This window comes from Tachypleus tridentatus, chromosome 2, assembly GCF_004210375.1.
Source record: "Tachypleus tridentatus isolate NWPU-2018 chromosome 2, ASM421037v1, whole genome shotgun sequence".
In the NCBI taxonomy this organism is placed as follows: Eukaryota; Metazoa; Arthropoda; class Merostomata; order Xiphosura; family Limulidae; genus Tachypleus; species Tachypleus tridentatus.
The window spans coordinates 138,289,213-138,303,661 of NC_134826.1; the positions used below are offsets into that span (position 1 = coordinate 138,289,213).

Genomic DNA, 14,449 nt, shown 5'->3' on the forward strand with positions numbered 1-14,449 from the left:
CCTAATTTAGCAGTGTAAGACTAGAGGGAAGGCAGCTAGTCATCACCACCCACCGCTAACTCTTGGGCTTTACCAACGAATAGCGGGATTTACCATCAAAACATAACGCCTTCACGACTGAAAGGGCGAGCATGTTTGGGGCGACTGGGATTCGAACCCGTGACCCTCGGATTACGAGTCGAACGCGCTTGGCCATGCCGGACCCGAGAGCTATTTGCGCTAACCGTTCCTAATTTAGCGATGTAAACCCATCGCCAACTCTTGAGCTACTCTTTAACTAGCGAATAGTCGGATTTAGCGATACATTATAACGCACAACAGCTGAAAGGGCGAGCATGTCTGATGTGACGTGGAACCTAAATTTTGAAGACTTCTGATGATCATTATACATGGGAATAAAATAATACGTATCTGCCAGATGTACTGATCCCATGAAACGTGAACTATATAGAAGGTTGAGACACGACCACAAAGAATCCATTTTAAAATGACTATTACTTATTTATTTATTCAGTTATTTTAAGTCAAGTGATATCATGTTATTCCTATTCTTTTATCGGACGAAATAAAAATAGAAAAAACACTGTTTTCTTTTTAATTACGCGCAAAGCTACACCAGGGCTATATGTGTTAGGCGTCCCTAATTTTGCAGTGTAAGACTAGAGGGAAGGCAACCAGTCCTCACCACCCAACTCTTAGGGTACTCCTTTATCTACGAATAATAGGATTGACCCTCACATTATAATGCCCCCACGGCTGAAAGGGCGAGCATGTTTGGTGTGACGGGGATCCGAATCCGCGACCCTCGTATTACGAGTCGAGTGCCTTAACCACCTGGCCATACCGGGTCTAGAAGAAATAATAAGTCCTGGTTCATTTCCTAAAATCTCTATTAATTTTGGACGAAATGTTTGTCACTTACTTGATTGACAAACCTTATTCTGTTTGACTAAACTTACAATTATGGGGCTCAAGTAATTGACGCGATATACATTCAAATTCAATTATATAGCATTTCGCGATATTCCAAGTAACTTTGTCTGAGTTAAAGTTCAGCCACTAAAATAAACAAATTCTAATGTTTCCTGCTTTAATGTCAGCTGAAGAATAAACGGATACAACATTATTATCATTACTCTGCTATACAGTAAAACTACTTATCTTCTGTGAGTTTTCTGAGTTTCATGTTAGTTTTTGTTCCCTCTAACTTTGATTCGAAATACAAATGTTTCTGTCCCCTTTGATAAAGTCGACTGTATGGATGATATTTTCTGTTAAAGCCTTACCATAAAAACGGCTTATTTAATACATGATACATTTTCTGTATTTTTCATTTATTGTGAGATATTAATAATTGCAAGAAAAGGTTTTCGATTATTAGTTTTCGCTTTTGATTTAAAGCTCAACACGTATTGTGTTTTAATAAAAGTAGCCGAAGTTATCCTAATAAAGTCAACAGAAATGTATGGTATAAACCGCTTTGTGAAAGGTTAAAACTGAATTATTACACTGACTATGTGATTTTTTCTTTAAATTGAAAACTAAAAGCCTATAAAAACAAGAAAAATATGCCCCATTCCAGTGCTGTTTTAAATTGATTTCTTGGGCACTAATTCTGAAACAAAATAACCCATATATACCAATGGTCAGTTTTCAGTTACCTTGATGCTACTTAAGTTATCCAACTCATGGTGATTGACGCTAACACACATAGTAAATTATCTTTTTAGTAAGACGTGTAGGGTTATTTACCACATACTCATATGATAAATTATCTTTATAGCAAGTTGTGTAGGGTTATTTACCACAAACACATATGATAAATTATCTTTATAGCAAGATGTGTAGTGTTATTTACCACATACTCATATGATAAATTATCTTTATAGCAAGTTGTGTAGTGTTAGTTACCACAAACACATATGATAAATTATCTTTATAGCAAGATGTGTAGTGTTAATTTCGCCAGACTGTTTCTATCATTCCATACAACGTAAGTCGCAAAGAGAAACGACAAATGTGTGTCACACGTAAAAGTATAATTTAAATATATACATATGAACATAAAACAAAGAACCGCAACACTTTTTTGTGTAATTTAGATTCATCTACAATTTTGTTTCTTTTTGTAAATTTCTCGTGTTTATAAAGTCCAAAACGGTTTCTTAATCAAACTGAGATCAACGAACCAGATTACGTGGTTTCGTCCATGTTACATCGTATCAGGTCAGTGATTTTCTAGTAAACGGAACGATCAAAAAGCACGTTACGACAACGTGACAAAGGAAGTTGGTACGTATGTTTCCAAAGTTCAACTTTATCAACTAAAAACGTTATTTACCCTTGAATTGAATACATAGACGCGACGTCATTGTCATACCTAGTGAAATCATTCTCTCAGAATCGTACAGAAGTAACTGTTTATTATTATTTATTTTTACTGATACTATATCCATTGTTTATACAATCATTCGTTATGACACGTCTTGATAAGATTACTGACTTTATTCGTACTTTATCTGAAAAGAAAGCTCATTGGGCTGCTTAAGTCACGTTATTTTTGAACCAACCGAAACAATCATACGTTTTGTGTCTTTTTAACAGCAATGTTACACGATTACTATCGTATTAGAAGTTGTGGTTTGTGTGTAAGTATTGAGTGTTGTTGGCTTAACGCTGTCACGTTAGTTTCAATACCATATTTAGTCTAATTTTATCCTGAATCCATAATGAACTTGAAGAGAAACTGAACGAACAGACTACCTTCTAACACTTGACATCTGAAGACAGTATTACCTTGTGAAACTTGACATCTGTAGACAGTATTACCTTGTGAAACTTGACATCTGTAGACAGTATTACTTTGTGAAACTTGACATCTGTAGACAGTACTACCTTGTGAAACTTGACATCAGAATACAGTACTAACATGACGTCAGTAGGCAGAGCTAACTTGTGAAATTTCCCATAAGTAAACAGTACTAGTTAGTAAATCTTTAAATCATTGTACAGCATTAACTTGTAAAATTTCAAGCTAGTTGACAGTACCAGCTTGTGAAACTTTACCTCAGTAGAAGACACTATACTTGGAAACTAAATATCAGTGAACGAACTAACTTGCAAAGATGAACGACACTAGCTCGTGAAATTTGGCTTATTATTTATTTAAGATCGTTTCCCATTACACGTATATTGTTTATAAATTATTTCATAAAAGCTGTTGTTAATGTTGAGACATGTAAGAGAATAGTCCAAAGGTAAGGATATAGTTTCTTATAAAATATTGTATAGTTCCTTTAACAATTCATTAGCAATACGTGTTAGTTGTTTACATGTTCATTAGATTCTGGGTTCATTAACGATGATTGGTAGATGCTTACCTGTTTGTTAGTTCATGGGCATGGCAACAATTAGTTATAGTTTTATTGGTGTTCTTTACCTTCTAGGGTCCTCAATAATAAACTACATATCAATATGTTCGTTAGTTTATTATCTTACTAACAAGTTAGCTATTTACATGTTCACTAGTTCCATGGCTAATGAACAATCGGTATTGAGTTTTACATAGTTATTAGGTTTTATCCTCCGAGTATGTTTCGTGAATGTAAAATCACAAACAAACATATGTGACAGTCGTAACAAGTGTTTGTCAGGAAGACAAGGCTCTTCAGCAAAAAAAAAAATCTAAGCTACTTCAATATTCCATGACTAAGTTTGTTTTGTTTTTTCGTTTTAAATTTCACGCAAGGATACACGAGGGTTATTTGCACTAGCCGTCCATAATTTAGCAGTGTAAGACCAGTGGGAACGCAGCTAGTCATCACCACCCATAAGCTAACTCTTAAGCTACTCTTTTACCAACGAATAGTGGAATTTAGCGTCATATAATAACGTCCGCACGGATGAAAGGGCGAGCATGTTCGGTGTGACGGGGATTCGAACCCGCTAGCCTTGGATTACGAATCGAGTTCCTAGACCACCTGGCCATGCAGGGCTGGTCCATGACTAAGATGTGTAATAAGTGTGCATTAAAAAAGTACTTTAACGAATTGCAAATAGAACTTCAATAAATTGAATTACGTATTGCTGTATAATTGGTAAGTAATTAGAAATTAACGATTGGTATGATTTATTTCTCTCTTACACTAAATGTATTTTGTTTTCTTATTTTTCTTACAGTTTTTGTTTACTCATTGAAAATACAGAAAATGAAAGACTATGGTAGCACCGGAAACGTCATTATTCAAGAACAAGACCACAGCGAGAGAGGAACTAAAGGTCATTCTTCCAAAGATTCCACAACGTTTGGGTCACCGTTTCAGAAAGTTCAATTTGCTGGTATTGGAATTCTTCTAGCCCTTGTATGCCCGCTTTTCTACTCCACTCAGACTACGCTTTTCAAACTTATAACGAATATCACGAAAGAAACTATTTTAATCTACCGTGGAATTTACATGACTGTTTTCAGTTGTCCGTTCATCATTCACGATAGACAGTCATTTTTTATAAAAAGTCCTTTTCACTATTTTATGTTAGTTCTTAGAGGACTCTGTGGAACTGGAGCAGCAGTGTTAATGTACAACTCGTTGAACTTCCTACCGTTAGGTGACGCTACTGTCTTAATGATGACAGAGACTATTTTTACAACGCTGCTTGCCCTTATAATTCTTCGAGAAAAGGTGCTCCTTATGGACGTATTAGCCATCATAATAGCCATGCTGGGGATTATCTTAATTGCTCGTCCACCGTTTATATTTAGCGGCCTAGACGAGGATTTAGATCCCAAAGTTCAACTTACTGGCACATTATTGGTTCTTGGTGGTGCCGTATGCAATTCCGCGACGAATATTATTATGCGAAGAATGACATTTATTCACTACGGAGTAATGATATTTTACTATTCTATTTTTCAGTTCCTGATCTTATCTATCTACGTATTTATACGCGGAGATAACGCTCTCTCTGACTGTGGTTCGATGTCTTGGCTAATTTTTGGAATCGGTGTCTCAAGTTTTTTCGCTCAGTATTTTTACACCAACGCCCTCTATGTCGAGAGTGCTGCTTGTGTTTCTTTAGTTCGTTCCTTAGAAATTGTTCTTTCTTACATTTACCAAGTCGCTTTAATTGGTGAAGAAGTTACTTTACTAAGCGGATTGGGGGCACTTTTCGTCACTTTAGCTGTAGTAATAAAGGCGTGTGTTAAGTGGTATACCGAAAACCCTGCTCATTTCCTTAAAGTTTTAAATAAAATACGCTTAAGCTATTTAGTCACCAGTAAGTTGTCGACTAAATATCTGCTTCAAGAGAACGAATGTAGTGACAATAAAAAGGCCTAACTAAAATACCAGACGAATTTTGTATTAATGTGCGTGAAGTTTTATGCATCCAGAACTATAAGAGGATATCATATCATCAGCCACTCCACCAGTAAGTGTGAAGGCTTATAACTCTAAAAATCGAGTTTTCATATCCGTGGCAGGCAGAGCCCAGAATGTTCATTCTATAGCTTTAGGCTTAACAGCAAATAAACAAAACAAAAATCTTTTAATTTTCTGTGTGCAGGTAAAAAAAAAATTACATCTTTAAGGCACTTTGTTTTCACTTTGGTATTCATCTGAAATGATTTTTAATTATAAACATTTATTAGAATACTGTTAATTTGTGGCTCTACAAACACCTTGTTAACACACGTTGAAGGTAGTAGTACTATGTTAACGTATGTGAAAAGTGTTTAGGCTACTTTTGATGAAGATAAAACTAGTAAGTGAATATTCGGTTAATAACTTTGGGCTAAACAAACTCAAATGTTTTACTAACATCTAAACCCACGTGTTTCAATAGTAAAAATAGAACTCAGCGACTATAAAGCATATCTTACACTTCTAAATATAAGGTATTAATTTATGTTTTTATTCATTGTTTGTAATGTTCTTCTATCTAAGTGCAGTATGTCAATGATATCACTGAATACGTTTGGTGTTTTTATTTATAAACACAGGATGTTGGTTTGTTCATTCACTCGATGATTCTGGAGGTTTCATTTATAAATATAGAATATTAATTTAAGATTTAATTTATTGTTTGTAATATTTTAATGTATCTATATCTAGCGACTCGAAATGTTTAAATAACGAAAGTATTAACTGTTTGAGTTTTGCCTTAAAATCCGGGTTTCGGTACCTGTGTTAGGTGCAATACAGATAGGCTATTGTGTAACCTTGTGTTTAACATGGAACAAACGGACGGAAGTTGTAGTAGGATACGAAAGAACTAGTTTGAAAGAAAACAAAATGCTTGTTTAAACTTTCAAGTCAAAGGTCGAGGTCAGTAAAAGGTTATACATTTTATTCGTTTCTCTTTTTTTGCCAAGGGAAACCGTTATCCAAGATTAAACCTTGTTTAACCCAAAGTACTATGAAACTTAAGTCTAAATCCAACGCCAAATTGTGAGACATTTAAAAGAATTTCTATATTTCTTCGCTAATTCTTCCTACGGTTAACAAAAGATATTATCCATGATCGGATGTTTTGTTTTTGTTTTTAGTAAGCTTATGTTGCTAATTTATCTCAAGCTCATCCATACCGTAACAGTTTTCGGCCATGATTGATTGATATTTCTACTATGGTGTCCCAGCCAGCCTCTTGAATCGTGAACCAACTTGTTCCGCGAGGGACCTTATCGGGGCTCAGTATGGCAGATGTTGTGTGGGTGACATAACATATTCTTCTTTGCTTTATCTCAAAGGCTGGTAGAATAGCACCCTACTGGATTTTTTATGATTATACGTTTTTAAATTGATATATATTATGCTTCTGTTCCGAGGAAACAAACGGTATTCCTATTAATAATAATATAGCTGCCTTTCATAACAGAGTGCGTCATCTTTCTCGATATTTCAAAACGAGTTGTTTTGGTTTGTTTGTTTTTTCATGCACACCATAAAATATTTAGTAACAATTAGAAAACATAAAATCGATCAGTGTGCTGTTGCGTGGCAGCTGTTAAGAGTATTTGATCAAAAGTACTTTAATCATATACAGATCACAGATTGAAAAGGAATCGTGAATTCATTACGCCTCTGCTGGATACTTTAAATATTTGATGTTATAACAACGCTTTCGGTCGTAATCCCATGTTATGTCACTTTTATCTTAAATATTAAATGGAGTGTAAAGATGGACCACTTCCAAGATTATTTCTTTAAGAAAGGTCTAAAGTATGTGTATGTAAAAACAGTGTGATATTTCAATAGGTTATATGATTCTATAAGACATAGCTTGCCATGACATATAAGGTAAGCTTTACTCATTTGTACTAGAGACAAACAATCCTGTTTTTATTTCTCATACACCACTTCCAAATTTCTACAACCACTATATTACAACTTAAGCTGTGATAACCTTCAATATTTTTAATATATGAAACTTCAGTTACGATATCTAGTTGAATTAGAACATGTGTGTTTTTAACTTCTCTAGACAAAGACTGCAATCTTAACAAGACAGCTTTTAATTCCAAGTAGTTAATATACACATAAATATCTTGATTGGTCTAACGTTAAAGCGTCAACCATATGCTCACAACCATGGTTTGATGGATCAGTTTTAACACTAATACAGGGATTATCCTGAAACATAGATTGTCCTATCCTTTGATATTTACCATAGCAAATAAATTATTGATATCTTTGACAGAAACATTATTTTATGAAGGTTATCCTTATTTGTCTTCAAAACTTGAGATTTCTCGAGTTCAAAGGCAGACAATTTAGCGTTTCATACTCAAAAGTTGGAAAAGAAACAAGTGTGTCAATAACTTTAGTCACCTGTCGAGCTGAGATTTTCCTGTATTCAATTAACTCTCCCACAAACTCATTAAGGTTTATTGACACGTCGTGTGAATTCAGGATAAAATCCAGATGTTCTATTCGTTTAGTAGACACTGTAACTAACGTAACATTAATGAAAACAAACCTTACCTCACAATAAGAATATTTTAAGTATCTTTCACATTATCGTAACATTGTGACAAAGTGTCCCCACCAAAAGTCATCCAAACGGGAACTGGAAATATGTCCTTCCTTTCTGAGTAGTGCAAGTACATGGCTTTACAAGCAGAGTAAACATTGTGGAGACAGAAGTCAAGCCATTGGGCGTAGAGGCGAATTTCTGTATCACTCCATGGACTTCGTTGCGTGTTTTTTATTGTTTTTTTAATTTTACGCAAAGCTACACGAGAGCTATTTCTTTGCTTGTTTTGAATTTCGCGCAAAGCTACTCAATGGCTATCTGCATTAGCCGTCCGTAATTTAGCAGTGTAAGACTAGAGGGAAGGCAGCTAGTCATCACCACCCATCGCCAACTTTTGGGCTACTCTTTTACCTGAGAGGCTGAGAGGGCGAGCATGTTTGGTGTGACGGGGATCCGAATCCGCGACCCTCGGATTACGAGTCGAGTGCCTTAACCACCTGGACATACCAGGTCTGGAAGAAATAATAAGTCCTGGTTCATTTCCTAAAATATCTATTAATTTTGGACGAAATGTTTGTCACTTACTTGATTGACAAACCTTATTCTGTTTGACTAAACTTACAATTATGGGGCTCAAGTAATTGACGCGATATACATTCAAATTCAGTTATATAGCATTTCGCGATATTCCAAGTAACTTTGTCTGAGTTAAAGTTCAGCCACTAAAATAAACAAATTCTAATGTTTCCTGCTTTAATGTCAGCTGAAGAATAAACGGATACAACATTATTATCATTACTCTGCTATACAGTAAAACTACTTATCTTCTGTGAGTTTTCTGAGTTTCATGTTAGTTTTTGTTCCCTCTAACTTTGATTCGAAATACAAATGTTTCTGTCCCCTTTGATAAAGTCGACTGTATGGATGATATTTTCTGTTAAAGCCTTACCATAAAAACGGCTTATTTAATACGTGATACATTCTCTGTATTTTTCATTTATTGTGAGGTATTAATAATTGCAAGAGAAGGTTTTCGATTATTAGTTTTCGCTTTTGATTTAAAGCTCAACACGTATTGTGTTTTAATAAAAGTAGCCGAAGTTATCCTAATAAAGTCAACAGAAATGTATGGTATAAACCGCTTTGTGAAAGGTTAAAACTCATTTATTAGACTTACCATGAGATTTTTTCTTTAAATTGAAAACTAAAAGCCTATAAAAACAAGAAAAATATGCCCCATTCCAGGGCTGTTTTAAATTGATTTCTTGGGCACTAATTCTGAAACAAAAGAACCCATATATACCAATGGTCAGTTTTCAGTTACCATGATGCTACTTAAGTTATCCAACTCATGGTGATTGACGCTAACACACATAGTAAATTATCTTTATAGTAAGATATGTAGGGTTATTTACCACATACTTGATAAATTATCTTTATAGCAAGTTGTGTAGTGTTATTTACCACATACTCATATGATAAATTATCTTTATAGCAAGTTGTGTAGTGTTATTTACCACATACTCATATGATAAATTATCTTTATAGCAAGTTGTGTAGTGTTATTTACCACATACTCATATGATAAATTATCTTTATAGCAAGATGTGTAGCGTTATTTACCACATACTCATATGATAAATTATCTTTATAGCAAGTTGTGTAGTGTTATTTACCACATACTCATATGATAAATTATCTTTATAGCAAGTTGTGTAGGGTTATTTACCACATACTCATATGATAAATTATCTTTATAGCAAGTTGTGTAGGGTTATTTACCACATACTCATATGATAAATTATCTTTATAACAAGCTATGTAGGGTTATTTACCACAAACACACATTTTCATCTTTATAATAAGATGTGTAAGATTATTTACCACATACTCATATGATAATTTATCTTTATAGCAAGTTGTGTAGTGTTATTTACCACAAACACATATGATAAATTATCTTTATAGCAAGATGTGTAGTGTTATTTACCACATACTCATATGATAATTTATCTTTATAGCAAGTTGTGTAGTGTTATTTACCACAAACACATATGATAAATTATCTTTATAGCAAGATCTGTAGTGTTAATTTTGCCAGACTGTTTCTATATTTCCTTACAACGTAAGTCGCAAAGAGAAACGACAAATGTGTATCATACGTAAAAGTATAATTTAAAAATATACATATGAACATAAAACAAAGAATCGCAAAACTTTTTTGTGTAATTTAGATTCATCCACAATTTGTTTCTTTTTGTAAATTTCTCGTGTTTAGAAAGTCCAAAACAGTTTCTTAATCAAACTGAGATCAACGAACCAGTTCACGTGCTTTCGTTCATGTTACATCGTATCAGGTCAGTGATGTTCTAGTAAAGGGAACGATCAAAAAGCACGTTACGACAACGTGACAAAGGAAGTTGGTACGTATGTTTCCAAAGTTCAACATATATCTTTATCAACTAAAAACGTTATTTACCATTGAATAGATTACATAGACACGACGACATTGTCACACCTAGTGAAATCATTCTCTCAGAATCGTACAAAAGTAACTGTTTATTATTATTTATTTTTACTGATACTATATCCATTGTTTATACAATCATTCGTTATGACACGTCTTGATAAGATTACTGACTTTATTCGTACTTTATCTGAAAAGAAAGCTCATTGGGCTGCTTAAGTCACGTTATTTTTGGACCAATCTAAACAATCATACGTTTTGTGTCTTTTACCAGCAATGTTACACGATTACTATCGTAACAGAAGTTGTGGTTTATGTGTAAGTATTGAGTGTTGTTGGCTTAATGCTGTCACGTTAGTTTCAATACCATATTTAGTCTAATTTTATCCTGAATCCATAATGAACTTGAAGAGAAACTGAACGGGCAGACTACCTTCTAACACTTGACATCTGTAGACAGTATTACCTTGTGAAACTTGACATCTGTAGACAGTACTAGCCAATGAAACTTGACATCAGAATACAGTACTAACATGACGTCAGTAGGCAGAGCTAACTTGTGAAATTTCACATAAGTAAACAGTACTAGTTAGTAAATCTTTAAACCATTGTACAGCATTAGCTTGTAAAATTTCAAGCTAGTTGACAGTACCAGCTTGTGAAACTTTACCTCAGTAGAAGACACTATACTTGGAAACTAAATATCAGTGAACGAACTAACTTGCAAAGATGGACGACACTAGCTCGTGAAATTTGGCTTATTATTTATTTAAGATCGTTTCCCATTACACGTATATTGTCTATAAATTATTTCATAAAAGCTGTTGTTTATGTTAATACATGTAAGAGAATAGTCCAAAGGTAAGGATATGGTTCCTTGAAAATATTGTATAGTTCCTTTAACAATTCATGAGCAATAAGTGTTATTTGTTTACATGTTCATTAGATTCTGGGTTCATTAACGATGATTGGTAGATGCTTACCTGTTTGTTAGTTCATGGGCATGGCAACAATTAGTTATAGTTTTATTGGTGTTCTTTACCTTCTAGGGTCCTCAATAATAAACTACATATCTATATGTTCGTTAGTTTATTATCTTACTAACAAGTTAGCTATTTACATGTTCACTCGTTCCATGGCTAATGAACAATCGTTATTGAATTTTACATAGTTATTAGGTTTTATCCTCCCAGTATGTTTCGTGAATGTAAAAACACAAATAAACATATGTGACAGTCGTAACAAGTGTTTGTCAAGAAGACAAGTCTCTTTAGCAAAAAAAAAAAATCTAAGCTACTTCAATATTCCATGACTAAGTTTGTTTTGTTTTTTCGTTTTAAATTTCACGCAAGTGTAAGACCAGAGGGAAGGCAACTAGTCATCATCACCCATGGCTAACTCTTAGGCTACTCTTTTACCAACGAATAGTGGGATTTAGCGTCATATAGTAACGTCCGCACGGCTGAAAGTGCGAGCATGTTCGGTGTGACGGGGATTCGAACCCGCCACCCTCGGATTACGAATCGAGTTCCTAGACCACCTGGCCGTGCAGGGCTGGTCCATGACTAAGATGTGTAATAAGTGTGTATTAAAAAAGTACTTTAACGAATTGCAAATAGAACTTCAATAAATTGAATTATGTATTGCTATATAATTGGTAAGTAATTATAAATTAACGTTTGGTATGATTTACTTCTCTTTTATACTAAATGTATTTTGTTTTCTTATTTTTCGCAGAGGTTTTGTTTATTCATTGAAAATACAGAAAATGAAAGACAATGCTAGCACCGGAAACGTCATTATACAAGAACAAGACCACAGCGAGAGAGGAACTAAAGGTCATTCTTCCAAAGATTCCACAACGTTTGGGTCGCCGTTTCAGAAAGTTCAATTTGCTGGTGTTGGAATTCTTCTAGCCCTTGTATGCCCGCTTTTCTTCTCCACTCAGACTTCGCTTTGCAAACTTATAACGAATATCACGAAAGAAACTATTTTAATCTACCGTGGAATTTACATGACTATTTTCAGTTGTCCGTTCATCATTCACGATAGACAGTCATTTTTTATAAAAAGTCCTTTTCACTATTTTATGTTAGTTGTTAGAGGACTCGGTGGAATTGGAGCGGCAGCGTTAATGTACAACTCGTTGAACTTCCTACCGATAGGTGACGCTACTGTCTTAATGATGACAGAGACTATTTTTACAACGCTGCTTGCCCTTATAATTCTTCGAGAAAAGGTGCTCCTTATGGACGTATTAGCCATCATAATAGCCATGATGGGGATTATCTTAATTGCTCGTCCACCGTTTATATTTAGCGGCCTAGATGAGGATTTAGATCCCAAAGTTCAACTTACTGGCACATTATTGGCTCTTGGTGGTGCCGTATGTAGTTCCATGACGAATATAATTATGCGAAGAATGACATTTATTCACTACGGAGTAATGATATTCTACTATTCTATTTTTCAGATCCTGATCTTATCTATCTACCTATTTATACGCGGAGATAACGTTCTCTCTGACTGTGGTTCGATGTCTTGGCTAATTTTTGGAATCGGCGTCTCAAGTTTTTTCGCTCAGTATTTTTACACCAACGCCCTCTATGTCGAGAGTGCTGCTTGTGTCTCTTTAGTTCGTTCCTTAGAAATTGTTCTTTCTTACATTTACCAAATCGCTTTAATTGGTGAAGAAGTCACTTTATTAAGCGGATTGGGGGCACTTTTTGTCACTTTAGCTGTAGTAATAAAGGCGTGTGTTAAGTGGTATACCGAAAACCCTGCTCATTTCCTTAAAGTTTTAAATAAAATAGGTTTAGGCTGTTTAGTCACCAGTAAGTTGTCGACTAAATATCTGCATCAAGAGAACGAATGTGGTAACAATAAAAAGGCCTAACTAAAATACCAGACGAATTTTGTATTAATGTGCGTGAAGTTTTATGCATCCAGAACTATAAGAGGATATCATATCATCAGCCACTCCACCAGTAAGTGTGAAGGCTTATAACTCTAAAAATCGAGTTTTCATATCCGTGGCAAGCAGAGACCAGAAAGTTCATTCTATAGCTTTAGGCTTAACAGCAAATAAACAAAACAAAAATCTTTTAATTTTCTGTGTCCAGGTAAAAAAAATACATCTTTATAGCACTTTGTTTTCACTTTGGTATTCATCTGAAATGATTTTTAATTATAAACATGTATTAGAATACTGTTAATTTGTGGCTCTACAAACACCTTGTTAACACACGTTGAAGGTAGTAGTACTATGTTAACGTATGTGAAAAGTGTTTAGGCCACTTTTGATGTAGATAAAACTAGTAATTGAATATTCAGTTAATAATGTTTTCGATATTTGTGTTTCTTATCTTATTAGACCTAATGATAAATCTTAAGTAAAATATGTATTGATACAGTAATAATATAAGTGGCGTAAAGGGTGTTCCATAACAAAATATTGGTATTCTCTATATTCGAAGTCGCTATATTCAGCGACAGCCTGTTGGCCTAAAGAAAGAACGTCTGGCGCTATCCAACGATAGCCTAGTGACCCAAAGTAAGACTGTGATGAAAAACGAAATGAGGAAATTTATATACGAATATTTTATGAAAATATGTAAACTATTTACTTAAACACCTTTTAACGTTCGATAATGTCAATCATATTAAATATGATAGCCAACAAGACTCATCAAACGTTCGACGAAAGTAGTATTATAAATATCTGTATATATTTGTCAGATTCTCAGATAGTTAGCGGTTAATTTACAGACTCACTACTCTAATATTCAGGGTTCGATTCCCCGTTAAAAACAGAGCGCAAATAGTCTATTGTGTAATTTTGGGCTAAACAAACTCAAATGTTTTACTAATATCTAAACCCACGTGTTTCAATAGTAAAAATCGAACTCAGTGACTATAAAGCATATCTTACACTTCTAAATATAGGGTATTAATTTATGTTTTTATTCATTGTTTGTAATGTTCTTCTATCTAAGTGCAGTATGTCAATGA

The 14,449-nt window shown here is 34.2% G+C and overlaps 3 protein-coding genes across 3 annotated transcripts in view; 2 read left to right on the forward strand and 1 right to left on the reverse strand.

Annotated features, from left to right (window-relative positions):
* Window positions 1–14,449, reverse strand: part of LOC143245228 (glycoprotein 3-alpha-L-fucosyltransferase A-like) — a 524,457-nt gene that overhangs the window by 258,594 nt on the left and 251,414 nt on the right. The gene's annotated exons all lie outside the window — the stretch shown is intronic.
* LOC143245219 (solute carrier family 35 member G1-like) lies at window positions 2,519–5,349 on the forward strand. Its single transcript, XM_076491321.1, has 2 exons — window positions 2,519–2,648; window positions 4,180–5,349. Exon 2 carries the CDS (start codon window positions 4,209–4,211, stop codon window positions 5,334–5,336), a length of 1,128 nt encoding a protein of 375 aa, XP_076347436.1. The 5' UTR covers window positions 2,519–2,648; window positions 4,180–4,208; the 3' UTR covers window positions 5,337–5,349.
* On the forward strand, window positions 10,472–13,560 carry LOC143245220 (solute carrier family 35 member G1-like). Its single transcript, XM_076491322.1, has 2 exons — window positions 10,472–10,756; window positions 12,176–13,560. The coding sequence occupies exon 2, from the start codon at window positions 12,207–12,209 to the stop codon at window positions 13,332–13,334; it is 1,128 nt and encodes a 375-aa protein (XP_076347437.1). The 5' UTR covers window positions 10,472–10,756; window positions 12,176–12,206; the 3' UTR covers window positions 13,335–13,560.